Raw genomic sequence first — 25,902 nt, 5'->3', positions numbered from 1 at the left:
GGAGTATGTAGTTTCCCAGTCTCATGTCCTCTTCCCTCAGTGATGGCATCACTGTCATAGAAGTCAAATAAATAATCAAAAAGACTAAAGCTAACATAAGTAATCGACTCTAGCTGTCTATTTCCAACCTCCTGAACTCCATTTCAATAATTAATATTGTGCATTAGAGAAAGCTTAAAGCAGGTTTGTCACTGAGAATGTGAAATGTTATTCTTGCATGGATGTAAGTTGCCAAATTGTACTTCTTTAGTATATGTTTAAAACGTTATACACTGTGCGATACGATACATCCTATAAGAGAGTGTGACTCACGGCAGAAGGCTGGCTCCCTCCACTGATGGACAGGTGCACCTGCACTCAGGCAAGCATCAGTGTAAGCTTGAAGCTGGTCACAAAGGGCCTGCTGCAGCCCTTGATAACGGCACATATCAAACACACAGCTCTGGAAGAACGGCAACGGGTCCACCACATTTATACAGTTTCTGTGAGGAGCAAATGTAAGAGAAAGTGTACAATGTTTAAGCACTAAAAGTTTTTCATCATTGTTTATTAGCAGTTTTTGGAAATGTCATAGTTTGGTAAATCCTAACCTAAAAGGTCCATTTGTGTCAGTTATTCTCCCACAGTTCTCTGGGTTTGACACCACACCCTCCAGCACAGGATCACAGGGTGGTTGAGGTCCAGGGTCAGGCTTGCACCTGAAAACACATCATCATTGAACATATGAAATCGACCTGATCCTCAAAACATTGTGCTGCCTGTGTGACCGGTCCTATCCAACCCGTTTCGAGCGGGATTTGAACCGGGGTCTCTGGTGTGAGAGGCGGGCGTCCTAACAAGGACACTTAAGATCGCAGACTCTGGCCTCAAGAGGCGCATTAGTGACTGATGATAGTGGAGTGAGGTTTACACACACAGCTCTTACTGGCCTACATGCATTACACTCGCCCCCCTAAACCTCACTCTTATCCATTTCAACTGCACCAAATGTAACCTGTCCTACTCGACCCGCTCCGAGGGGGATTCGAACCGGTGTGGGAGGCGGGCGCGCTAACAAGGACGCTAACGGCAGCAGCCTCTAGCGTCAGTCGCTAACATGCCTCTGGAGGCTAGGGGAGTGAGGTTTACATGCACAGTCTTACTGGCCTAAGTTCATTACACCTGCATGTGCAGTTGATAAAATGCAGAAAAGAAAGAGGTACTGACGTTGCATCCTCGTCCTCATCAGTTTGCCAGCTGTCGCCAAACTGATGTGAGCTGTCAGATTGGGAGCCATCTGGCTTAGTGAAGTCATTATTAGGGTTTCCATCGTAGTCTCCACACAGGCCACACATCTGGTCATAGTAGGAACTGATAAAATATGAGAGAGAGGAAAAAAGAGAGCGAGATTAATGTAAAGATGTTCCTTTCCCTAGAGACACTTTTTGTTTTTTGTTTTGCAGGATTTACTCAAATCCTAACCCTTAACAATCATGGTGGATCTTAGTGTTTCCTGACAAATACTTCAGGTCAGAGTTATGTACTGTGTATATATTTCAATGAGGCTGTTTTCAGAGTTTTAGTACCTGGGAACAGAGATCTTGGCGTAATGGTTGCCGTCCCACTTCACCTCCAGGCCGAACGAAGTTGTGAGGATTACATATTGGCCAGCAAGAGACAGAGAAATGAGCGGAGATGGCAAGTGGGGGAGGGACACCCTGAGTCCATTTACCTGGATGTGTGAAAAAGAGATAAACAATAGAGATGGATTGAAGACTAATTTTATCTTTCACTAGAAGAACTGTGAGATTTTTTTTCTTTTGTTATAAAGGAAATATTATTCTTGAAGAAATGAAAAATGGACAGAGATATTGTGATTATGAACAGATTAGGAACAACTGAAAGAAAATATTTAAGTTGAAAACTATTATGTCCATAGTCCATTTACTTAATCTCAGAAATGAAAATTTCAGAAAAACTAAAATATAGTTTAGCTGTTGACTTGAAATCTCAATTGTTGATCTCAAGATTACAGAATGACTTCAGTGGTGGTTTAATGATGGCAGCTGCTGTGGATACTGACCAGAGTTCTCCTGTTTTTCATCATTGTCACAGTGACACCATCAACAGTCACGTACAGTTTCCTCAGGTAAGAAACACCAGAAATTCCTCTCTCTTCATTCTTACCCTCTATGGAGAACCAGGGGCCTGCAGACCCAGGAGAGAGGAAAGTAAAGTTGTTTTAAAAGTTTATTATACTTTAAAGTTTAAACTATTAAAACATTTCAACTTTGTTTCAGGAATATTTCATGCACATTGATACGAAATAGGATTTTTGTGCTACTCCATAAAAACTACTGATAACCAAAGCACTGTAAACTCATTACTAGTTTGGATCTTTGCACCCTGTCTTGGCCATTGCTTACCAGTGTTGTTTTTACAGGTGCGGGCCAGAGTGTAGGTGCAGGTGCCCATGAAGCTGTAGTATTTGCCATCAAAGGTGTTATAATGAGGGTCACCAGAGATAATACAGTCTTGAGATCCTGGGGGATTGTGAAAAGAAATTAAGTGTTTAATAAATTAATCAACCATTTGTTAAGGGCTAAAAAATATGTAGTTTGTTTAGTATATTGTATAATAATGTAATATTGTATATAGTGCATTATTTGTAAGAAAAAAAAAAGAAAAAAAAGAAGAGGAAGAATAATAATAAAAAAAGAAAAAGAAAGTATGTGGTGCTATGACCTGACCACAGTATACTATTACATAATGTACATTTACATGTACAGTCAACATGCATAGTCAAGCCACATTTTCCCGCTCTTTGTCCAAGTATGCATGACACAATACGTAATCGAGTATTTGAAGAATTAAATACACATTGCATGTCACATCTTTCAAAGCATGCACACAGCACTGAGACCAGTTGTAGTCTGATTAACATGTACAGGCTAGACAAAGTTAAGATACAATCACATGTATGATTTGATTACAAAATGATACAAAAAATTATTTCAGACTAAATTGTTCACATGTTAAAAAGACATTATTGCTTTAGTCTGACTGAAATCCTATTTCAATGTGAATGGAAAAACACTTACGGAGTTAACCAAAGTACTCACCTTCTGGGTAACACCCAGTTACACCATCCTGTACTCCACACTGTTCCATTGGTGGACAGTCAGCAGCGCTACAGGAAACGAACGGGGGGTTACACTTACACAGTAGCTCACAGTCCTTGGTGTAGAACTCTTCACCTGGCTAAATCCATGCAGAGAAGAAATATGTTAGTTTGATGAAAAATACTACTTGATTGACGATAACAAACCATCACTGTCCTAAATGATTCCACATACAGTTTCCTCACCTGATAATAATGTCCATTATGCCTGCAGCCACATGTGTCTTCTTTCACACACTGGCCAGCACTGAGGATGTATCCAGGGTCACAAACACATCCTTCAGAACAAGGCCCAGTGCACTGATTTGGTGGAATTGGGTTACAGGAAGGTTGGCAAATTGGGGCGCATGATTCAAAATGACTGTTGGGTGGGCATTTCAGAGCTGGAGAGGAAGAACGTGTTTTAGTACTAGTCATAAACTTCACTCTATCTGACAGTGTGAGAAATAGTACAAGCCATTGATGTCAGCAGTTTTTGTTAGAGTTTGTGGTTGAGGAATATGTATTTTTCAGACATACGACAGAAGGTGCTGTTTCTCCAGGGTCCAATTGTGACGCCACGGTCCTGACATTCGTTGACGTACGACTCTATTGCTTCACACAACGCAGAATGAGCTCCATCCAGCTCACACACATCAAACAAACAGTCTTGGAAGAAACCCTACACACAGGGTTAAGATCTGTAAGTATCTTTTATATGGTTAAAATTACACACTAAAGCAATTCAAATAATCTGACCTGACTTCACTCACATTTGGGTTGACTTTTGGATGGCAAGCAGCAAATGGGCCATTGGTGTCCAATATGAGACCACAGTAAGCTGGCCCTTCATACAACTCCTGCTCAGCATCTGTGCATCCTGGGGTTGGGTCGACCTCTGGCTTGTTACATCTGAAAGGCAGAATCAGAGTTAAGTCATCTATGAAATGAATTAATAGATAACATACTGTAGATGAGTCTTTTAGAACTAACAGTATGTGCACTGCATATTAACTTACTCAGGGTCTGTGTTCCAGCTGTGGCCAAAGTCATTGGGGTTTTGGACCAGTTCACCAGTCGGGGTCTGGAAGTCATCCTTAGAGTCTCCGTTGTAGTCCCCACACAGTCCACAAAGTTTGTCCTCATAGCTGTAAAATGATCACAAGCATGTAGAAACATTTAAAAGTGGATCAAGTTGTAATAGTTATTAAAAAAACTTTTATAAGAACCATACTCACTCCTTGATAACTTTAATGTCCATAAAGTGGTTTCCATCGTAACGTACAGTTACTCCAAAGTTCAAGACCACTGTGTAGTGCTTGCCAGACATAAAAATGTCAACACCACTGACAGGACTCAGAGGAATGTTCACGTTGGTACCATTGACCTGAGAAAAGTCAGAAAACATAACTGTCCATTTGAATGTGCCTCTAAATAAGATGTCTACAGTATATGTACATTAGCAGTAATATTGAAATAAATGTTCCTTTCTCTGACCTGCACAGTTCCTCCTTTCAGAATAGACACTATCACTCCCAGCGCATGGACATGAACTGCTTTTACATAACTGATATAAGGATTGTTGTAGCGATTCTCATTGTCTGTGTATACAGCAAAGTGGGGCACATCTGTGCTGTTACAAGGTTCAGACATCAGGTAAGAACAGTTTCCCATGAAGTCGTAGCGCCGATTATCAAAGGTGGTGTAATGGGGATCACCAGAAGCAATACAGGTGGAAGTTCCTGTGAGTGAAAATATCTTGATGTCAAAGATATAAATTACAAAAATTCAAAAAAATAGTTCAAGGGAATATTGTTGTTGTTGTTTTGTACATTACCTTTAAGGTAGCAGCCATGCACTCCACCAACCTCCCGACATTCTTCTGTCACAGGGTCACAGCTGTTGTCCACACAGTCGAAAGTGTAGTTGCCAGCACAGCGACACAACTTGGAACAGCCATTTCCAAAAATGATCTCACCAGGCTGGGTGTAAATACAGAACAAGTTTAGAGCAAAGGCTTAGGTCCCAGAAATGGATAAAAATGCAGCCTCACATCAACGACAACTCTTGTACCTCAAAGTAATTGTTTTCTTCATCCAGGCACCCACACTGCTCAATAGGAACACAGCGCCGGCCACGGAAAACAAATCCTGGTTTACAGAAGCAGCCGCTGATGCAAGAACCAGAGCAGTTGGTGGAGGGTTCTGCGCAGGTAGGAATACAGGCTGGGCCGCAATCAATGTATTCAGAGTCTGGAGGGCAGTTCACTGTTGGAACACATGAAGAGTTGTTTAGCTATACAAATCTTGTCATTTTTTGATAGAGTAGGAGCAGGTACTCATGAAGTGATCTACTTTATTATCAGAGGAGGCAATGAGGGTCAATAGAGACAAAACAAATTCTTATATCTAAAGAGAAAGATAAAAATGAAGTTAGAAATATAAGTTCCAGATCTGTCAGGAGGTTCAATTGGTTTGTGTATAACTGCATGTGTGTATTCATGATGTGTTAAATATGTGTAAATAAATGTACCCGTACATGTGCTCAAAACATTATTATGAATAAACCAGTACTATAATTGTTACCACTTGGTTTGCAGACATAGTCTCCATCTTCAAGTTGGCAACTCTCAGTAGGAAGACAGCTGGTGTCGTAACACTGAATAGTTCCTCCACCCTCACATGTACACTTCTGCTTACAGCCCTCCAGAGACCAGCTCTCATTCACCTAAACATGGCCACATTGAGAGGAATGTCTGTCATTTTTGCAGTGGTTTCATGAATGTTGAAATCAATGTTTTGGGTCTTATTTTCATAATCTCGTCCATGGCCCCAGAAGCCCACGGGTCGGCCCTGGTTTTAAACTCACTGGGTGGTAGGAGCCTGAGGGGTCCACACAGCCACAGTCTTTAACAGGAACACATTTGTCGTCACTGAGGATGAAGCCAGGGTTGCACTCACAGCCCTCTACACACTTCTCACTGCAGCCTGGTGGTCCATTGATACCCAGACATGTCTCCGGACAGGAGCTCACACATATGGAGTAATGGCTGTTTGGAGGACATACCAGAGCTGTAGAAAAAAGGGGTAAAGCATCAGTAAATGAGTGTGAAATTAAGGCTGAAGTGAGGATGCAATGTGGAGTATGTAGTTTCCCAGTCTCATGTCCTCTTCCCTCAGTGATGGCATTCCTGTCATAGAAGTCAAATAAATAATCAAAAAGACTAAAGCTAACATAAGTAATCGACTCTAGCTGTCTATTTCCAACCTCCTGAACTCCATTTCAATAATTAATATTGTGCATTAGAGAAAGCTTAAAGCAGGTTTGTCACTGAGAATGTGAAATGTTATTCTTGCATGGATGTAAGTTGCCAAATTGTACTTCTTTAGTATATGTTTAAAACGTTATACACTGTGCGATACGATACATCCTATAAGAGAGTGTGACTCACGGCAGAAGGCTGGCTCCCTCCACTGATGGACAGGTGCACCTGCACTCAGGCAAGCATCAGTGTAAGCTTGAAGCTGGTCACAAAGGGCCTGCTGCAGCCCTTGATCACGGCACATATCAAACACACAGCTCTGGAAGAACGGCAACGGGTCCACCACATTTATACAGTCCCTGTGAGGAGCAAATGTAAGAGAAAGTGTACAATGTGTAAGCACTAAAAGTTTTTCATCATTGTTTATTAGCAGTTTTTGGAAATGTCATAGTTTGGTAAATCCTGACCTAAAAGGTCCATTTGTGTCAGTTATTCTCCCACAGTTATCTGGGTTTGACACCACACCCTCCAGCACAGGATCACAGGGTGGTTGAGGTCCAGGGTCAGGCTTGCACCTGAAAACACATCATCATTGAACATATGAAATCGACCTGATCCTCAAAACATTGTGCTGCCTGTGTGACCGGTCCTATCCAACCCGTTTCGAGCGGGATTTGAACCGGGGTCTCTGGTGTGAGAGGCGGGCGTCCTAACAAGGACACTTAAGATCGCAGACTCTGGCCTCAAGAGGCGCACTAGTGACTGATGATAGTGGAGTGAGGTTTACACATACAGCTCTTACTGGCCTACATGCGTTACACTCGCCCCCCTAAACCTCACTCTTATCTGTTTCAACTGCACCAAATGTATTCTGTCCTACTCGACCCGCTCCGAGGGGGATTCGAACCGGTGTGGGAGGCGGGCGCGCTAACAAGGACGCTAACGGCAGCAGCCTCTAGCGTCAGTCGCTAACATGCCTCTGGAGGCTAGGGGAGTGAGGTTTACATGCACAGTCTTACTGGCCTAAGTTCATTACACCTGCATGTGCAGTTGATAAAATGCAGAAAAGAAAGAGGTACTGACGTTGCATCCTCGTCCTCATCAGTTTGCCAGCTGTCGCCAAACTGATGTGAGCTGTCAGATTGGGAGCCATCTGGCTTAGTGAAGTCATTATTAGGGTTTCCATCGTAGTCTCCACACAGGCCACACATCTGGTCATAGTAGGAACTGATAAAATATGAGAGAGAGGAAAAAAGAGAGCGAGATTAATGTAAAGATGTTCCTTTCCCTAGAGACACTTTTTGTTTTTTGTTTTGCAGGATTTACTCAAATCCTAACCCTTAACAATCATGGTGGATCTTAGTGTTTCCTGACAAATACTTCAGGTCAGAGTTATGTACTGTGTATATATTTCAATGAGGCTGTTTTCAGAGCTTTAGTACCTGGGAACAGAGATCTTGGCGTAATGGTTGCCGTCCCACTTCACCTCCAGGCCGAACGAAGTTGTGAGGATTACATATTGGCCAGCAAGAGACAGAGAAATGAGCGGAGATGGCAAGTGGGGGAGGGACACCCTGAGTCCATTTACCTGGATGTGTGAAAAAGAGATAAACAATAGAGATGGATTGAAGACTAATTTTATCTTTCAATAGAAGAACTGTGAGATTTTTTTTCTTTTGTTGTAAAGGAAATATTATTCTTGAAGAAATGAAAAATGGACAGAGATATTGTGATTATGAACAGATTAGGAACAACTGAAAGAAAATATTTAAGTTGAAAACTATTATGTCCATTTACTTAATCTCAGAAATGAAAATTTCAGAAAAACTAAAATATAGTTTAGCTGTTGACTTGAAATCTCAATTGTTGATCTCAAGATTACAGAATGACTTCAGTGGTGGTTTAATGATGGCAGCTGCTGTGGATACTGACCAGAGTTCTCCTGTTTTTCATCATTGTCACAGTGACACCATCAACAGTCACGTACAGTTTCCTCAGGTAAGAAACACCAGAAATTCCTCTCTCTTCATTCTTACCCTCTATGGAGAACCAGGGGCCTGCAGACCCAGGAGAGAGGAAAGTAAAGTTGTTTTAAAAGTTTATTATACTTTAAAGTTTAAACTATTAAAACATTTCAACTTTGTTTCAGGAATATTTCATGCACATTGATACGAAATAGGATTTTTGTGCTACTCCATAAAAACTACTGATAACCAAAGCACTGTAAACTCATTACTAGTTTGGATCTTTGCACCCTGTCTTGGCCATTGCTTACCAGTGTTGTTTTTACAGGTGCGGGCCAGAGTGTAGGTGCAGGTGCCCATGAAGCTGTAGTATTTGCCATCAAAGGTGTTATAATGAGGGTCACCAGAGATAATACAGTCTTGAGATCCTGGGGGATTGTGAAAAGAAATTAAGTGTTTAATAAATTAATCAACCATTTGTTAAGGGCTAAAAAATATGTAGTTTGTTTAGTATATTGTATAATAATGTAATACTGTATATAGTGCATTATTTGTAATAAAAAGAAGAAAAAACTAAGAGGAATAATAATAATAATTAAAAAAAGAAAGAAAAATAAAGTATGAGGTGCTATGACCTGACCACAGTATACTATTACATAATGTACATTTACATGTACAGTCAAGATGCATTTTCCCGCTCTTTGTCCAAGTATGCATGACACAATACGTAATCGAGTATTTGAAGAATTAAATACACATTGCATGTCACATCTTTCAAAGCATGCACACAGCACTGAGACCAGTTGTAGTCTGATTAACATGTACAGGCTAGACAAAGTTAAGATACAATCACATGTATGATTTGATTACAAAATGATACAAAAAATTATTTCAGACTAAATTGTTCACATGTTAAAAAGACATATTATTGCTTTAGTCTGACTGAAATCCTATTTCAATGTGAATGAAAAAACACTTACGGAGTTAACCAAAGTACTCACCTTCTGGGTAACACCCAGTTACACCATCCTGTACTCCACACTGTTCCATTGGTGGACAGTCAGCAGCGCTACAGGAAACGAACGGGGGGTTACACTTACACAGTAGCTCACAGTCCTTGGTGTAGAACTCTTCACCTGGCTAAATCCATGCAGAGAAGAAATATGTTAGTTTGATGAAAAATACTACTTGATTGACTATAACAAACCATCACTGTCCTAAATGATTCCACATACAGTTTCCTCACCTGATAATAATGTCCATTATGCCTGCAGCCACATGTGTCTTCTTTCACACACTGGCCAGCACTGAGGATGTATCCAGGGTCACAAACACATCCTTCAGAACAAGGCCCAGTGCACTGATTTGGTGGAATTGGGTTACAGGAAGGTTGGCAAATTGGGGCGCATGATTCAAAATGACTGTTGGGTGGGCATTTCAGAGCTGGAGAGGAAGAACGTGTTTTAGTACTAGTCATAAACTTCACTCTATCTGACAGTGTGAGAAATAGTACAAGCCATTGATGTCAGCAGTTTTTGTTAGAGTTTGTGGTTGAGGAATATGTATTTTTCAGACATACGACAGAAGGTGCTGTTTCTCCAGGGTCCAATTGTGACGCCACGGTCCTGACATTCGTTGACGTACGACTCTATTGCTTCACACAACGCAGAATGAGCTCCATCCAGCTCACACACATCAAACAAACAGTCTTGGAAGAAACCCTACACACAGGGTTAAGATCTGTAAGTATCTTTTATATGGTTAAAATTACACACTAAAGCAATTCAAATAATCTGACCTGACTTCACTCACATTTGGGTTGACTTTTGGATGGCAAGCAGCAAATGGGCCATTGGTGTCCAATATGAGACCACAGTAAGCTGGCCCTTCATACAACTCCTGCTCAGCATCTGTGCATCCTGGGGTTGGGTCGACCTCTGGCTTGTTACATCTGAAAGGCAGAATCAGAGTTAAGTCATCTATGAAATGAATTAATAGATAACATACTGTAGATGAGTCTTTTAGAACTAACAGTATGTGCACTGCATATTAACTTACTCAGGGTCTGTGTTCCAGCTGTGGCCAAAGTCATTGGGGTTTTGGACCAGTTCACCAGTCGGGGTCTGGAAGTCATCCTTAGAGTCTCCGTTGTAGTCCCCACACAGTCCACAAAGTTTGTCCTCATAGCTGTAAAATGATCACAAGCATGTAGAAACATTTAAAAGTGGATCAAGTTGTAATAGTTATTAAAAAAACTTTTATAAGAACCATACTCACTCCTTGATAACTTTAATGTCCATAAAGTGGTTTCCATCGTAACGTACAGTTACTCCAAAGTTCAAGACCACTGTGTAGTGCTTGCCAGACATAAAAATGTCAACACCACTGACAGGACTCAGAGGAATGTTCACGTTGGTACCATTGACCTGAGAAAAGTCAGAAAACATAACTGTCCATTTGAATGTGCCTCTAAATAAGATGTCTACAGTATATGTACATTAGCAGTAATATTGAAATAAATGTTCCTTTCTCTGACCTGCACAGTTCCTCCTTTCAGAATAGACACTATCACTCCCAGCGCATGGACATGAACTGCTTTTACATAACTGATATAAGGATTGTTGTAGCGATTCTCATTGTCTGTGTATACAGCAAAGTGAGGCACATCTGTGCTGTTACAAGGTTCAGACATCAGGTAAGAACAGTTTCCCATGAAGTCGTAGCGCCGATTATCAAAGGTGGTGTAATGGGGATCACCAGAAGCAATACAGGTGGAAGTTCCTGTGAGTGAAAATATGTTGATGTCAAAGATATAATTTAAAAAATTCAAAAAAATAGTTAAAGGGAATATTGTTGTTGTTGTTTTGTACATTACCTTTAAGGTAGCAGCCATGCACTCCACCAACCTCCCGACATTCTTCTGTCACAGGGTCACAGCTGTTGTCCACACAGTCGAAAGTGTAGTTGCCAGCACAGCGACACAACTTGGAACAGCCATTTCCAAAAATGATCTCACCAGGCTGGGTGTAAATACAGAACAAGTTTAGAGCAAAGGCTTAGGTCCCAGAAATGGATAAAAATGCAGCCTCACATCAACGACAACTCTTGTACCTCAAAGTAATTGTTTTCTTCATCCAGGCACCCACACTGCTCAATAGGAACACAGCGCCGGCCACGGAAAACAAATCCTGGTTTACAGAAGCAGCCGCTGATGCAAGAACCAGAGCAGTTGGTGGAGGGTTCTGCGCAGGTAGGAATACAGGCTGGGCCGCAATCAATGTATTCAGAGTCTGGAGGGCAGTTCACTGTTGGAACACATGAAGAGTTGTTTAGCTATACAAATCTTGTCATTTTTTGATAGAGTAGGAGCAGGTACTCATGAAGTGATCTACTTTATTATCAGAGGAGGCAATGAGGGTCAATAGAGACAAAACAAATTCTTATATCTAAAGAGAAAGATAAAAATGAAGTTAGAAATATAAGTTCCAGATCTGTCAGGAGGTTCAATTGGTTTGTGTATAACTGCATGTGTGTATTCATGATGTGTTAAATATGTGTAAATAAATGTACCCGTACATGTGCTCAAAACATTATTATGAATAAACCAGTACTATAATTGTTACCACTTGGTTTGCAGACATAGTCTCCATCTTCAAGTTGGCAACTCTCAGTAGGAAGACAGCTGGTGTCGTAACACTGAATAGTTCCTCCACCCTCACATGTACACTTCTGCTTACAGCCCTCCAGAGACCAGCTCTCATTCACCTAAACATGGCCACATTGAGAGGAATGTCTGTCATTTTTGCAGTGGTTTCATGAATGTTGAAATCAATGTTTTGGGTCTTATTTTCATAATCTCGTCCATGGCCCCAGAAGCCCACGGGTCGGCCCTGGTTTTAAACTCACTGGGTGGTAGGAGCCTGAGGGGTCCACACAGCCACAGTCTTTAACAGGAACACATTTGTCGTCACTGAGGATGAAGCCAGGGTTGCACTCACAGCCCTCTACACACTTCTCACTGCAGCCTGGTGGTCCATTGATACCCAGACATGTCTCCGGACAGGAGCTCACACATATGGAGTAATGGCTGTTTGGAGGACATACCAGAGCTGTAGAAAAAAGGGGTAAAGCATCAGTAAATGAGTGTGAAATTAAGGCTGAAGTGAGGATGCAATGTGGAGTATGTAGTTTCCCAGTCTCATGTCCTCTTCCCTCAGTGATGGCATTCCTGTCATAGAAGTCAAATAAATAATCAAAAAGACTAAAGCTAACATAAGTAATCGACTCTAGCTGTCTATTTCCAACCTCCTGAACTCCATTTCAATAATTCATATTGTGCATTAGAGAAAGCTTAAAGCAGGTTTGTCACTGAGAATGTGAAATGTTATTCTTGCATGGATGTAAGTTGCCAAATTGTACTTCTTTAGTATATGTTTAAAACGTTATACACTGTGCGATACGATACATCCTATAAGAGAGTGTGACTCACGGCAGAAGGCTGGCTCCCTCCACTGATGGACAGGTGCACCTGCACTCAGGCAAGCATCAGTGTAAGCTTGAAGCTGGTCACAAAGGGCCTGCAGCAGCCCTTGATCACGGCACATATCAAACACACAGCTCTGGAAGAACGGCAACGGGTCCACCACATTTATACAGTCCCTGTGAGGAGCAAATGTAAGAGAAAGTGTACAATGTGTAAGCACTAAAAGTTTTTCATCATTGTTTATTAGCAGTTTTTGGAAATGTCATAGTTTGGTAAATCCTGACCTAAAAGGTCCATTTGTGTCAGTTATTCTCCCACAGTTATCTGGGTTTGACACCACACCCTCCAGCACAGGATCACAGGGTGGTTGAGGTCCAGGGTCAGGCTTGCACCTGAAAACACAACATCATCGAACATATGAAATCGACCTGATCCTCAAAACATTGTGCTGCCTGTGTGACCGGTCCTATCCAACCCGTTTCGAGCGGGATTTGAACTGGGGTCTCTGGTGTGAGAGGCGGGCGTCCTAACAAGGACACTTAAGATCGCAGACTCTGGCCTCAAGAGGCGCATTAGTGACTGATGATAGTGGAGTGAGGTTTACACACACAGCTCTTACTGGCCTACATGCGTTACACTCGCCCCCCTAAACCTCACTCTTATCCATTTCAACTGCACCAAATGTAACCTGTCCTACTCGACCCGCTCCGAGGGGGATTCGAACCGGTGTGGGAGGCGGGCGCGCTAACAAGGACGCTAACGGCAGCAGCCTCTAGCGTCAGTCGCTAACATGCCTCTGGAGGCTAGGGGAGTGAGGTTTACATGCACAGTCTTACTGGCCTAAGTTCATTACACCTGCATGTGCAGTTGATAAAATGCAGAAAAGAAAGAGGTACTGACGTTGCATCCTCGTCCTCATCAGTTTGCCAGCTGTCGCCAAACTGATGTGAGCTGTCAGATTGGGAGCCATCTGGCTTAGTGAAGTCATTATTAGGGTTTCCATCGTAGTCTCCACACAGGCCACACATCTGGTCATAGTAGGAACTGATAAAATATGAGAGAGAGGAAAAAAGAGAGCGAGATTAATGTAAAGATGTTCCTTTCCCTAGAGACACTTTTTGTTTTTTCTTTTGCAGGATTTACTCAAATCCTAACCCTTAACAATCATGGTGGATCTTAGTGTTTCCTGACAAATACTTCAGGTCAGAGTTATGTACTGTGTATATATTTCAATGAGGCTGTTTTCAGAGCTTTAGTACCTGGGAACAGAGATCTTGGCGTAATGGTTGCCGTCCCACTTCACCTCCAGGCCGAACGAAGTTGTGAGGATTACATATTGGCCAGCAAGAGACAGAGAAATGAGCGGAGATGGCAAGTGGGGGAGGGACACCCTGAGTCCATTTACCTGGATGTGTGAAAAAGAGATAAACAATAGAGATGGATTGAAGACTAATTTTATCTTTCACTAGAAGAACTGTGAGATTTTTTTTCTTTTGTTGTAAAGGAAATATTATTCTTGAAGAAATGAAAAATGGACAGAGATATTGTGATTATGAACAGATTAGGAACAACTGAAAGAAAATATTTAAGATGAAAACTATTATGTCCATAGTCCATTTACTTAATCTCAGAAATGAACATTTCAGAAAAACTAAAATATAGTTTAGCGGTTGACTTAAAATCTCAATTGTTGATCTCAAGATTACAGAATGACTTCAGTGGTGGTTTAATGATGGCAGCTGCTGTGGATACTGACCAGAGTTCTTCTGTTTTTCATCATTGTCACAGTGACACCATCAACAGTCACGTACAGTTTCCTCAGGTAAGAAACACCAGAAATTCCTCTCTCTTCATTCTTACCCTCTATGGAGAACCAGGGGCCTGCAGACCCAGGAGAGAGGAAAGTAAAGTTGTTTTAAAAGTTTATTATACTTTAAAGTTTAAACTATTAAAACATTTCAACTTTGTTTCAGGAATATTTCATGCACATTGATACGAAATAGGATTTTTGTGCTACTCCATAAAAACTACTGATAACCAAAGCACTGTAAACTCATTGCATGTTTTGGATCTTTGCACCCTGTCTTGGCCATTGCTTACCAGTGTTGTTTTTACAGGTGCGGGCCAGAGTGTAGGTGCAGGTGCCCATGAAGCTGTAGTATTTGCCATCAAAGGTGTTATAATGAGGGTCACCAGAGATAATACAGTCTTGAGATCCTGGGGGATTGTGAAAAGAAATTAAGTGTTTAATAAATTAATCAACCATTTGTTAAGGGCTAAAAAATATGTAGTTTGTTTAGTATATTGTATGATAATGTAATATTGTATATAGTGCATTATTTGTAAGAAAAAAAAAAGAAAAAAAAGAAGAGGAAGAATAATAATAAAAAAAGAAAAAGAAAGTATGTGGTGCTATGACCTGACCACAGTATACTATTACATAATGTACATTTACATGTACAGTCAACATGCATAGTCAAGCCACATTTTCCCGCTCTTTGTCCAAGTATGCATGACACAATACGTAATCGAGTATTTGAAGAATTAAATACACATTGCAAGTCACATCTTTCAAAGCATGCACACAGCACTGAGACCAGTTGTAGTCTGATTAACATGTACAGGCTAGACAAAGTTAAGATACAATCACATGTATGATTTGATTACAAAATGATACAAAAAATTATTTCAGACTAAATTGTTCACATGTTAAAAAGACATATTATTGCTTTAGTCTGACTGAAATCCTATTTCAGTGTGAATGGAAACACGCTTTCGGAGTTAACCAAAGTACTCACCTTCTGGGTAACACCCAGTTACACCATCCTGTACTCCACACTGTTCCATTGGTGGACAGTCAGCAGCGCTACAGGAAACGAACGGGGGGTTACACTTACACAGTAGCTCACAGTCCTTGGTGTAGAACTCTTCACCTGGCTAAATCCATGCAGAGAAGAAATATGTTAGTTTGATGAAAAATACTACTTGATTGACGATAACAAACCATCACTGTCCTAAATGATTCCACATACAGTTTCCTCACCTGATAATAATGTCCATTATGCCTGCAGCCACATGTGTCTTCTTTCACACACTGGCCAGCACTGAGGATGTATCCAGGGTCACAAACACATCCTTCAGAACAAGGCCCAGTGCACTGATTTGGTGGAATTTGGTTACAGGAAGGTTGGCAAATTGGGGCGCATGATTCAAAATGACTGTTGGGTGGGCATTTCAGAGCTGGACAGGAAGAACGTGTTTTAGTACTAGTCATAAACTTCACTCTATCTGACAGTGTGAGAAATAATACAAGCCATTGATGTCAGCAGTTTTTGTTAGAGTTTGTGGTTGAGGAATATGTATTTTTCAGACATACGACAGAAGGTGCTGTTTCTCCAGGGTCCAATTGTGACGCCACGGTCCTGACATTCGTTGACGTACGACTCTATTGCTTCACACAATGCAGAATGAGCTCCATCCAGCTCACACACATCAAACAAACAGTCTTGGAAGAAACCCTACACACAGGGTTAAGATCTGTAAGTATCTTTTATATGGTTAAAATTACACACTAAAGCAATTCAAATAATCTGACCTGACTTCACTCACATTTGGGTTGACTTTTGGATGGCAAGCAGCAAATGGGCCATTGGTGTCCAATATGAGACCACAGTAAGCTGGCCCTTCATACAACTCCTGCTCAGCATCTGTACATCCTGGGGTTGGGTCGACCTCTGGCTTGTTACATCTGAAAGGCAGAATCAGAGTTAAGTCATCTATGAAATGAATTAAAAGATAACATACTGTAGATGAGTCTTTTAGAACTAACAGTATGTGCATTGCATATTAACTTACTCAGGGTCTGTGTTCCAGCTGTGGCCAAAGTCATTGGGGTTTTGGACCAGTTCACCAGTCGGGGTCTGGAAGTCATCCTTAGAGTCTCCGTTGTAGTCCCCACACAGTCCACAAAGTTTGTCCTCATAGCTGTAAAATTATCACAAGCATGTAGAAACATTTAAAAGTGGATCAAGTTGTAATAGTTATTAAAAAAACTTTTATAAGAACCATACTCACTCCTTGATAACTTTAATGTCCATAAAGTGGTTTCCATCGTAACGTACAGTTACTCCAAAGTTCAAGACCACTGTGTAGTGCTTGCCAGACATAAAAATGTCAACACCACTGACAGGACTCAGAGGAATGTTCACTTTGGTACCATTGACCTGAGAAAAGTCAGAAAACATAACTGTCCATTTGAATGTGCCTCTAAATAAGATGTCTACAGTATATGTACATTAGCAGTAATATTGAAATCAATGTTCCTTTCTCTGACCTGCACAGTTCCTCCTTTCAGAATAGACACTATCACTCCCAGCGCATGGACATGAACTGCTTTTACATAACTGATATAAGGATTGTTGTAGCGATTCTCATTGTCTGTGTATACAGCAAAGTGGGGCACATCTGTGCTGTTACAAGGTTCAGACATCAGGTAAGAACAGTTTCCCATGAAGTCGTAGCGCCGATTATCAAAGGTGGTGTAATGGGGATCACCAGAAGCAATACAGGTGGAAGTTCCTGTGAGTGAAAATATCTTGATGTCAAAGATATAAATTCAAAAATTCAAAAAAATAATTAAAGGGAATATTGTTGTTGTTGTTTTGTACATTACCTTTAAGGTAGCAGCCATGCACTCCACCAACCTCCCGACATTCTTCTGTCACAGGGTCACAGCTGTTGTCCACACAGTCGAAAGTGTAGTTGCCAGCACAGCGACACAACTTGGAACAGCCATTTCCAAAAATGATCTCACCAGGCTGAGTGTAAATACAGAACAAGTTTAGAGCAAAGGCTTAGGTCCCATAAATGGATAAAAATGCAGCCTCACATCAACGACAACTCTTGTACCTCAAAGTAATTGTTTTCTTCATCCAGGCACCCACACTGCTCAATAGGAACACAGCGCCGGCCACGGAAAACAAATCCTGGTTTACAGAAGCAGCCGCTGATGCAAGAACCAGAGCAGTTGGTGGAGGGTTCTGCGCAGGTAGGAATACAGGCTGGGCCGCAATCAATGTATTCAGAGTCTGGAGGGCAGTTCACTGTTGGAACACATGAAGAGTTGTTTAGCTATACAAATCTTGTCATTTCTTGATAGACTATAAGGGAAATAGAACAAGTTTAACTTACCTGGTGGTGTTGGTTTTGGAGTAGTTGGCTTAGGTGTAGTTGGTTTAGGAGTTGATGGACCCGGTGTTATTGGTTTAGGTGTAGTGGGTTGGGGTGTAGATGGTTTAGGAGTTGATGGACCCGGTGTTATTGGTTTAGGTGTAGTGGGTTGGGGTGTAGATGGTTTAGCAGTTGATGGACCCGGTGTTATTGGTTTAGGTGTAGTGGGTTGGGGTGTAGATGGTTTAGGAGTTGACGGACCCGGTGTTATTGGTTTAGGTGTAGTGTGTTGGGGTGTAGATGGTTTAGGAGTTGATGGACCTGGTGTTGTTGGCTTAGGTGTAGTGGGTTGGGGTGTAGATGGTTTAGGAGTTGATGGACCCGGTGTTGTTAGTTTAGGTGTAGTGGGTTGGGGTGTAGATGGTTTAGCAGTTGATGTACCTGGTGTTGTTGGTTTAGGTGTAGTGGGTTGTGGTGGGGATGGCTTAGGTGTTGTTGGAGTTGCTAAAATTAAGCAAGAAAACAATCAATAGACTGGTGCTTTCTCCATATTTTTGGACATTTTTTGACAATCGCAACATTTAGCCTTAAAATGACATTAATGAAACAGTCTGCCACCTACCTGTACAACTGGTAATGCAGACACTATCAATAGCAATATCTGTCTTGTCTGTTTCACCATAAACACCAACAATTACAAACTGAAATAAAAAAAATTCAATTACAATGTAAACACATGCTATTTTGGCAAAATATATTATTTAAAAAAATATCAAGAAGCTCTGTCACAAATTCCTAACTGAGAGAATAAAACTGACCTGCACTGTACCAGCTGTGCCAAAGTAGCGAACACTTGCAGGCTTCCAGGCTTGACCTTGATTCCCTGTGAGGCTGAAAATAGGGTCTCCAAGTGCCCCACCTAAAACAAAATAAGAATAAATAAATCTGAGCTAAAATCTCAGTAATTAATCTGTATTGTAAAATTTTTAGAAACCATTGATCATTCAGTTTTTAAAAGTTGATTAATTGCTTTAATATGTGCATATGATCCTCATGATATTGTAATATAATTGTCCTTTGAACTTAAAGATGTTTAAATAAACTCTTAATCTTCACTCTATAGAATGACTCTTACCAGCGATGACTGCATGGACATTAAGTTTCATGTTGGCAGCACTGCCATACATGTAGTAATGAAAGTCCAGCTGCAGGCAACCAGAGGCTGAGGTAGAGGGACTCCAGAGCTGAGCGGATTCTGATTCAATGCTATAGCTGGAGTCCAATAACAAGTATGACCCCACTGCATTGAAAAGAAACAGTTTGAGAAAATAGGGAATTTTGGGAAATAGGGAAGTCCTTAAAATCATTGTTGTCTTGATCAAAGTCACAGGGTGGAATGCTGGACTCACGTCCTGGTTTGGAGAAATCATCATCAGGACCAGTGCCCGGTATATCTGTCGATCCAGTCCAAGGCTCCCAACCATAGATATCGTCATTTGATATCTCATTCCTCCAGCCACAATAGTCTTTATCATCAAAATCACACCCAGCTATACAGCCTGTATAAAACAAATAATTTTTTTATTATTATTATAGTGATATGAAATGTGTATCTTTGTAACCTGCAATAAGGGTAGAATAAAGTACCAGCACATGCTCCCTCGTTGATGACAATGTTATCCAGGGCAGTGTCACATGATGAAGAGAGCCCACGCATTGCTTGAAAAACAATCTAGAAGAGAACAATTACATTAAAGCAGGCTGAAAGGGAATTTTCTGTCATGCTGTTGGAGTCATTCTGTCAGTAAAAGCTTTAGCAGTGTCTAACTTATTTTTATAACTGATGATGAAGATAAAGACCATATAGATAAGACAATCTGTAATGCATAAGCCTTGTAGCCACAAGCACAGTGACCACACTGAAATTTAACAGCTAAAATCTTCTACAAAGGTCACAATCCTTTTGGCAGTTTGGTCAGGTATATCAGGATGGCACCCATGTGTATTTCATTTAAAAATGCATGTTAGAGCCTTTGAATAATTCTAGAGCCTTACATGAACACTTGAATTAGCACTAATGGCAATCTTTTGCTGTTTTTAAGCAGACCCATGTACCTGAGTCTGCCCGGCTGGTATGGGAACTGTGACAGAAGCTCCAAGCCATGACGGGCTCTGAATCCCAGTTTTTTGCCACAGTTGTTCCTCAGAGCCAGAACGTTTGGCCAGCACAGTCAGAGTGTTACTGCCATCACTGCCATACATGTAGTAGTAGAACTGTACACAGATCTCAGCAGGTCCATTATTAATAACTGGGCTGAGGAGGCGTACTTTCTGTCCATTTATGCTGTTGTCAGCCTCATGATATATGTAATAGCCAGCTATGGGGGAAAAGGGATCAATTTAACAATGAATGAGAGCAAGGAACAGTAACAAAAAAGTGCTTTACCATTTCATAGGTTAGTAGGTTACCTGACAAAACATATTTAATTAGTGTAACATAATTAGTGCACTGTTATTTTGTAAACATTTGTGGTTGCTGTAATTTTAGTATTTTCTTAAAAAAGTGCTGCTGAAAAACATTCGGCAATGAATGTGCATCTTTAGTGACTGATCATTGGATTATTGTTTGTTGGTTTGGCACTCATACTCACAGCCATCCGGATAGTCTCCATCAGGTCCTGTTCCTGGAGTTGGGGTGGGTCCACTATGGCGTGTCCAATCACCGTTATCTGTGTTGTCTTGTTGAAAGTTGCAGAAAGGTTCTTCATTTTTGTTGAAGTCACAGGAGGCCAACACTACTTAAAAGATAGAAAAACATGACATTTCAGTTTTCAGTGGTAGAAATTGTCCAATATTTACTTCACGTGGAATTCTAGTTAATTTAAAATTATTTAAGGATATGGTGTTAAGTCATAAACAGTCCTAAAATGAGGGTGGAATGAGTCATGCTAATCTTTAGGGCCCGAGCACCGATGGTGAGAGGACCCTATTGTTTTTGCTCCGTTTATTCTTCTTCTTCTTCTTCTTCTTCTTTTTCTCCAAAGTGAATCGCTTTTTAGAGGGCCTTAACGTGCTCGAAAACTCATGAAACTTTGCACACGCTTCAGAAGTGGTGAAAATTTACGTGTGATATGGTTTTCAAAATTGGGGGGGGCAAATTCGGTAAATTATTGCCCCCACATTTTGCCCCGGCTCTACGTTTCACGTACAGGTATGAAATTTGGTACATACATGTAATGACCCAATACCTACAAAAAAGTCTCTTGGAGCATAGCCCTAAACACAACAGGAAGTCAGCTATTTTGAACTTCCTCTCAGATTTTGGGCAGTTTTTGTAATTCCTAATGTTATACTTTAACGAACTCCTCCTACAGTTTTGATCTGATCAAATTTGGTGAGTGTAATCTTAAGGCCTTTACTAAAGGCGCCGGGTGGCGGTGGCAGGGGTGCGAGGGCCCTTTTCATCGCTGCTTGCAGCTTTAATTTTTGTATTGTTTTCCAGTTGTACAATGCCATAAATGTTATTTATGTTCATAATGTGTTGGTAATAGACATGGACCTTAGATATGCTTTATGGAGGCCTTCCGTACTCAACCCATTTACAACCAGTGTCCTTGCTTGATTGCAAGTGTGAACATTTTGTGCGTTTTTGTTTTTTATGTGACAGAACAAATTAAAGTCAGGGAATTTTTCAATAGTGCTAATTCTCTGGTTAATCATTGTCCTTTTAAACATTTTATATGATGATTTACTTACCAGCATCTCTCTCTGTCACGTCATATCTATAAAAACATGAAATAATTGAGTCTGAGTTAACAAATACCAGAAAAAGACAAAAGAACTGGCTATATTTTAATATTCATGTTAAATATTAGATTATCTGGATAATCATTTAAGAATTTCTTATACACAGGCAGAAAATTAGTGTAATTCAGTTACATAATAGTAGTCATCACCTTAACATTTATCATCTGTTCCCATCATTATGATTAATGTCTAAAATCAAAGTTGCTTTTTAAATACATTTAAACGAAGACTGTAAGAAAGTGACAATAAATGCCTTGGCAATGCATGTTGTGCATAATGTTGTGTACAAAATTAAGAAATAGCAAAACTCTGATATGTTATCGAGCATTTCCCCGTACAATTTTGGGGGTCTTTGCCTGTTTTCCTAATTTAATTGTTAGAAACGTGTTGCTCTATTTAAATGCATACTGCAAGTGATTAACAAGTATTGGATAAATCATGTTCATTGTATAGACATTAATATTTAGAATGTGCATTTGTATGTATATACTATTTCCGCCAGTACATACAATAATCATCTTTTACTGAATCTATACTTAAAACCAAAATTAGGTTTAAATTCACATTACTGTTGAAACATTATACCACATTACAGAATAATTATGAGAATCTCACCTATTCTCGTTGTTGTCTATGGTAAAGCAACCTGTTATCCATATTACTACTAGTATTAACTCCAGATGTCCCATGTCTGGATTAATGGTTGGTGTTAGGTTCACAAAGACAGAAGCGAGAAGGATCTGTGAGTTTATAAATGGTCAGTTGATGTAGGGTCGGTGGGGCAGGGCATGAGAAGGTGTGTTTCAGTTTTTATCACTTTCATGAATATTATTTTACATAGCTCATTGCAAAACCAGTTTAGTGAATCAGTAACTGTTTGTGATAGGACCAGGGTGTGTTCCCCCTGTTTTCTTACGTCTTATGGGTGGAAGCGTTTATCAGAAGATGCAGTGAATTTCAGCTCATACAGTACATAGACCTTTGAATTGAACTATCAAAGAAGGAATCCCTCATGTGGTTTACCATTTTTTTTACGATGTTTTTTTGACTTGTCTGACTCTGAATAGCACCGCACTCTTAGGTTCAATGGGGTTGTATATAGAGCCCAAGGGTTCTTGACTCAGTTTTAAAGAATGCTTTATGCCAAAAAGGATATACATGTATAAGGAGAAATGTCTTAAATTATTGCATAATGCTTTCATGTTTAAGGGGTTATTTCAACTTTTCAACAAGCTGTTTAATTCCTAAAAACTTTATTTAAAATGAATTAAATATTTTAATTAAAACCAAATTCATAAATTAAAAGGTTCTATACAGGGTTCTGACAGAACCCTTTAAGGTTCTACAATACATAGAACATTTTCTTCAGAGAGTGCAGGAGTTCATTACTGACATCATTAAGCTCTGATATATGAATTAAACATTTGGATTTTCCAAAAAAAGTTTAAAATTGTATTTTTATAGAATTAGCATGTGTAGAAAGCTAAATTATTGTCAAGGTCGGTTGTAGCTATGAGAGTTGTGAGGCTGGATCTAATCATAATCTAGTCACATTATTTAACAACACAAACATGCAGGAGTAACACAACCAACTTAACGTTGATGAGAATGGACAAAGAAACAACAAAAAATGAAGGCTATAAATAATAGACTCAGTGAAGGGAGAAAACAAGGAACAGGTGGGATTAATAAATGAACAAAAGAGTAACCATGGAAACAAATGGGAACATACCTAGACACCATTGCTGTGTTTGAAATCGCCACTTATACCCTCATTCACTATTCCCTACGTTAGTCCATTAATAAAGTCCAGCTAAAACAGTGAATGAAAACAAGTGAACGAATTAGGAAACTGAGTGTGCTGGAAGGGTTGCCGCTTTGCATACTTTGTGCTTGCTGTTTGTTTAATAATAATCATTTGAAACTTAGCAAACTGGCAACTCCACTATATGAAGAGATCTTGAACTCTGTCATGGAAATTTAACTTATACCTTAATTAAACTATTTCATAATCAATTAAAAATAAATGTATACCTGTATGCTATTACGCTGACTGTAGCCGCACTGACTGGAACAGCGGTTTGGAAAATGAATGAATGGATTATTCAGCCTAGGCGGCATCTTCTGGTGAGACACAGGAATTCATTCGGCACGACCCTTCAGTGCATTATTATGGGTATTCTCTAGCCATTAATCGTACACCGGATTTACACCCGTAATTGCTGTGCATAATGGGATTGAATGAGTGCACTCGATAACGTCCACTATGGTTTTGGACACCATACGAATAGCTGTCCTCTCAATTATAGTGCCACGTTTAAGGGTATAAGGTGCGATTTCGGACACAGCCCATGACAACAAATGAACAGGGACCTTCTTATACTGTCTATGACAGGAACAAAGAAGACGGGAGCTAAGACGCATGCTCATGACGTCACCGTTTTCACAAATTTGACTTTTTGGGGTTTACACTAAAATAATAACGCAGTACTCACACGTGTTTAGATCATTATCCTGTGTATTCAAGTCGCTCAGTTTGTTCTGTTCCCTAGTCTGGTATTGTGCTGCATGCTGTTTTGTTAAATTTGCTCATTCAGTGTTGGGTTAAGTTACTCTAAAAAATAAATTAAACAATAGTTACTAATTACATCTTCAACAGTGTAATTGGATTACTGTAGGCTATTTATTACTCTCTCTCTAAAAACTACTGCATTAGGCTACCTAAACTAATTACTTTCTAAATCCCATATCATCTTCGACCAGTTGAACAATACAAAGATAGACATGAAACTGCTCTTTTAATCCTTTCAAATAAATAATATAAAAATGCATAAATTATTCTTGAACTTGGAAGGTTACATTAAAAACATACATTTTAACATTAGATGTTACATTTTTATGTTTAATCCACTATTGTTTTATATAAAATTGTCTATACAGTAGCCTACTAAATGCAATTAGCCTACATCAGAAGTAACTAATTAGGCCTACAGAATTTTTTTTTTTATTAAATTACTGCTCGTATTATATTATCTGAGTTTTATACTTTTTTTTTTTCTTTTACTAGTTTTAAATAGGGTATGCTGCACTTTGATCAAGCCTTTGCATCTCAGTTTCTTCACTGGACTTTATTGCCAACGGCCTTAGTCATAGCCTTAGTCGCGTGAACAGGGATTGTTTTGACAACATCGTCTATATGTGAAAAACGCGAAGGAAAAACTTTTCCGTTTTTAGTAGCCTACATCGTTGTCGTGTAAACACTAACAAAAACAGAAACCTCATGTGGCAATTGTTGTTATATCTTGCAAAAAATAATATAAAATAAACACATAAACAAGTTTAGTTTTCCTTTATGACTTTCACAAAATGACTGAAGTATAATAATTGAATATTATTTTCAGTCTTCCAGTTATGAAGCAAGTTAGTAACAAAACCACTGAGATAATGACTCTTATTGATGAAAATGAATCAGTGCTCACAAGTATTACTTCTGTTGCTAAATTAATTCTGTCCTATACATGTGACAAGAACTGATGGGAATCACTAAGAATCCACCCTGTTCTCTGATAACGCATGTACTGTACTTTTATGATGCCTGTAAAAAGAGGCGCCCTGAAAATGATGTTTCGAATCAGGTTCAGCCCATCAATGTGAGCCACTAAAGCTTGATGATTCAAGGTCAACTCTCTCTTAAATTAAGCTAAAGTATTTTGTCCAGGCTAAACTTACAATTAAAAAAAGATCACTTTTTTTCTTCACACACTTCATTATTGTAATCCATATTGTAATGGATCATTCAGATATCAGATACACAAGAATTGTTGTATAATTTGATTAGTTTGCCTGTAAAAAACACCATTATGTTATATAATGTTTAACAGATCTGAATGTACATACTGATCTCTAAAGTGCTATATCATGTTAGGTAATGAATTCTTTATTGACTTTATTACTGAATCATCTGTATACGGGATGCAGTCTTCAGATGAAAAGAAGTAGTTTTGTGTAATTTATGAACAAAACCTGAAAATACCTTTTTTTTCTTTTTCTTTTTGTGTGTGTGAATCTGTGTGCTTAA

General features: G+C 39.7%; 1 protein-coding gene across 1 annotated transcript in view; it reads right to left on the bottom strand.

Annotated features, from left to right (window-relative positions):
• zanl (zonadhesin, like) overlaps nt 1–22,513 on the bottom strand; it is a gene marked incomplete at its 5' end in the record, with an annotated part of 40,538 nt that extends 18,025 nt beyond the window's left edge. The window contains 42 exons of the mRNA XM_084108580.1: nt 313–482; nt 591–698; nt 1,207–1,350; nt 1,566–1,711; nt 2,063–2,187; nt 2,406–2,522; nt 3,102–3,240; nt 3,347–3,543; nt 3,680–3,821; nt 3,913–4,051; nt 4,159–4,287; nt 4,378–4,526; nt 4,637–4,881; nt 4,977–5,121; nt 5,213–5,406; nt 5,725–5,866; nt 6,008–6,210; nt 6,591–6,760; nt 6,869–6,976; nt 7,485–7,628; nt 7,844–7,989; nt 8,334–8,458; nt 8,677–8,793; nt 9,367–9,505; nt 9,612–9,808; nt 9,945–10,086; nt 10,178–10,316; nt 10,424–10,552; nt 10,643–10,791; nt 10,902–11,146; nt 11,241–11,385; nt 11,477–11,670; nt 18,039–18,521; nt 18,640–18,718; nt 18,836–18,936; nt 19,153–19,317; nt 19,427–19,576; nt 19,665–19,749; nt 20,133–20,395; nt 20,669–20,812; nt 21,774–21,799; nt 22,440–22,513. Coding sequence (XP_083964706.1) covers nt 313–482; nt 591–698; nt 1,207–1,350; nt 1,566–1,711; nt 2,063–2,187; nt 2,406–2,522; nt 3,102–3,240; nt 3,347–3,543; nt 3,680–3,821; nt 3,913–4,051; nt 4,159–4,287; nt 4,378–4,526; nt 4,637–4,881; nt 4,977–5,121; nt 5,213–5,406; nt 5,725–5,866; nt 6,008–6,210; nt 6,591–6,760; nt 6,869–6,976; nt 7,485–7,628; nt 7,844–7,989; nt 8,334–8,458; nt 8,677–8,793; nt 9,367–9,505; nt 9,612–9,808; nt 9,945–10,086; nt 10,178–10,316; nt 10,424–10,552; nt 10,643–10,791; nt 10,902–11,146; nt 11,241–11,385; nt 11,477–11,670; nt 18,039–18,521; nt 18,640–18,718; nt 18,836–18,936; nt 19,153–19,317; nt 19,427–19,576; nt 19,665–19,749; nt 20,133–20,395; nt 20,669–20,812; nt 21,774–21,799; nt 22,440–22,513 — 6,493 coding nt within the window. The remainder of the gene's footprint in view (nt 1–312; nt 483–590; nt 699–1,206; nt 1,351–1,565; nt 1,712–2,062; nt 2,188–2,405; nt 2,523–3,101; nt 3,241–3,346; nt 3,544–3,679; nt 3,822–3,912; nt 4,052–4,158; nt 4,288–4,377; nt 4,527–4,636; nt 4,882–4,976; nt 5,122–5,212; nt 5,407–5,724; nt 5,867–6,007; nt 6,211–6,590; nt 6,761–6,868; nt 6,977–7,484; nt 7,629–7,843; nt 7,990–8,333; nt 8,459–8,676; nt 8,794–9,366; nt 9,506–9,611; nt 9,809–9,944; nt 10,087–10,177; nt 10,317–10,423; nt 10,553–10,642; nt 10,792–10,901; nt 11,147–11,240; nt 11,386–11,476; nt 11,671–18,038; nt 18,522–18,639; nt 18,719–18,835; nt 18,937–19,152; nt 19,318–19,426; nt 19,577–19,664; nt 19,750–20,132; nt 20,396–20,668; nt 20,813–21,773; nt 21,800–22,439) is intronic.
• Between the last annotated feature and the right edge of the window lie 3,389 nt (nt 22,514–25,902).

This window comes from Abramis brama (assembly GCF_963993115.1).
Source record: "Abramis brama genome assembly, chromosome: 3".
Classification (NCBI taxonomy): Eukaryota; Metazoa; Chordata; class Actinopteri; order Cypriniformes; family Leuciscidae; genus Abramis; species Abramis brama.
Note: the sequence above shows the minus strand (reverse complement) of the source record. Positions and strands in the feature narration are given on the sequence as shown.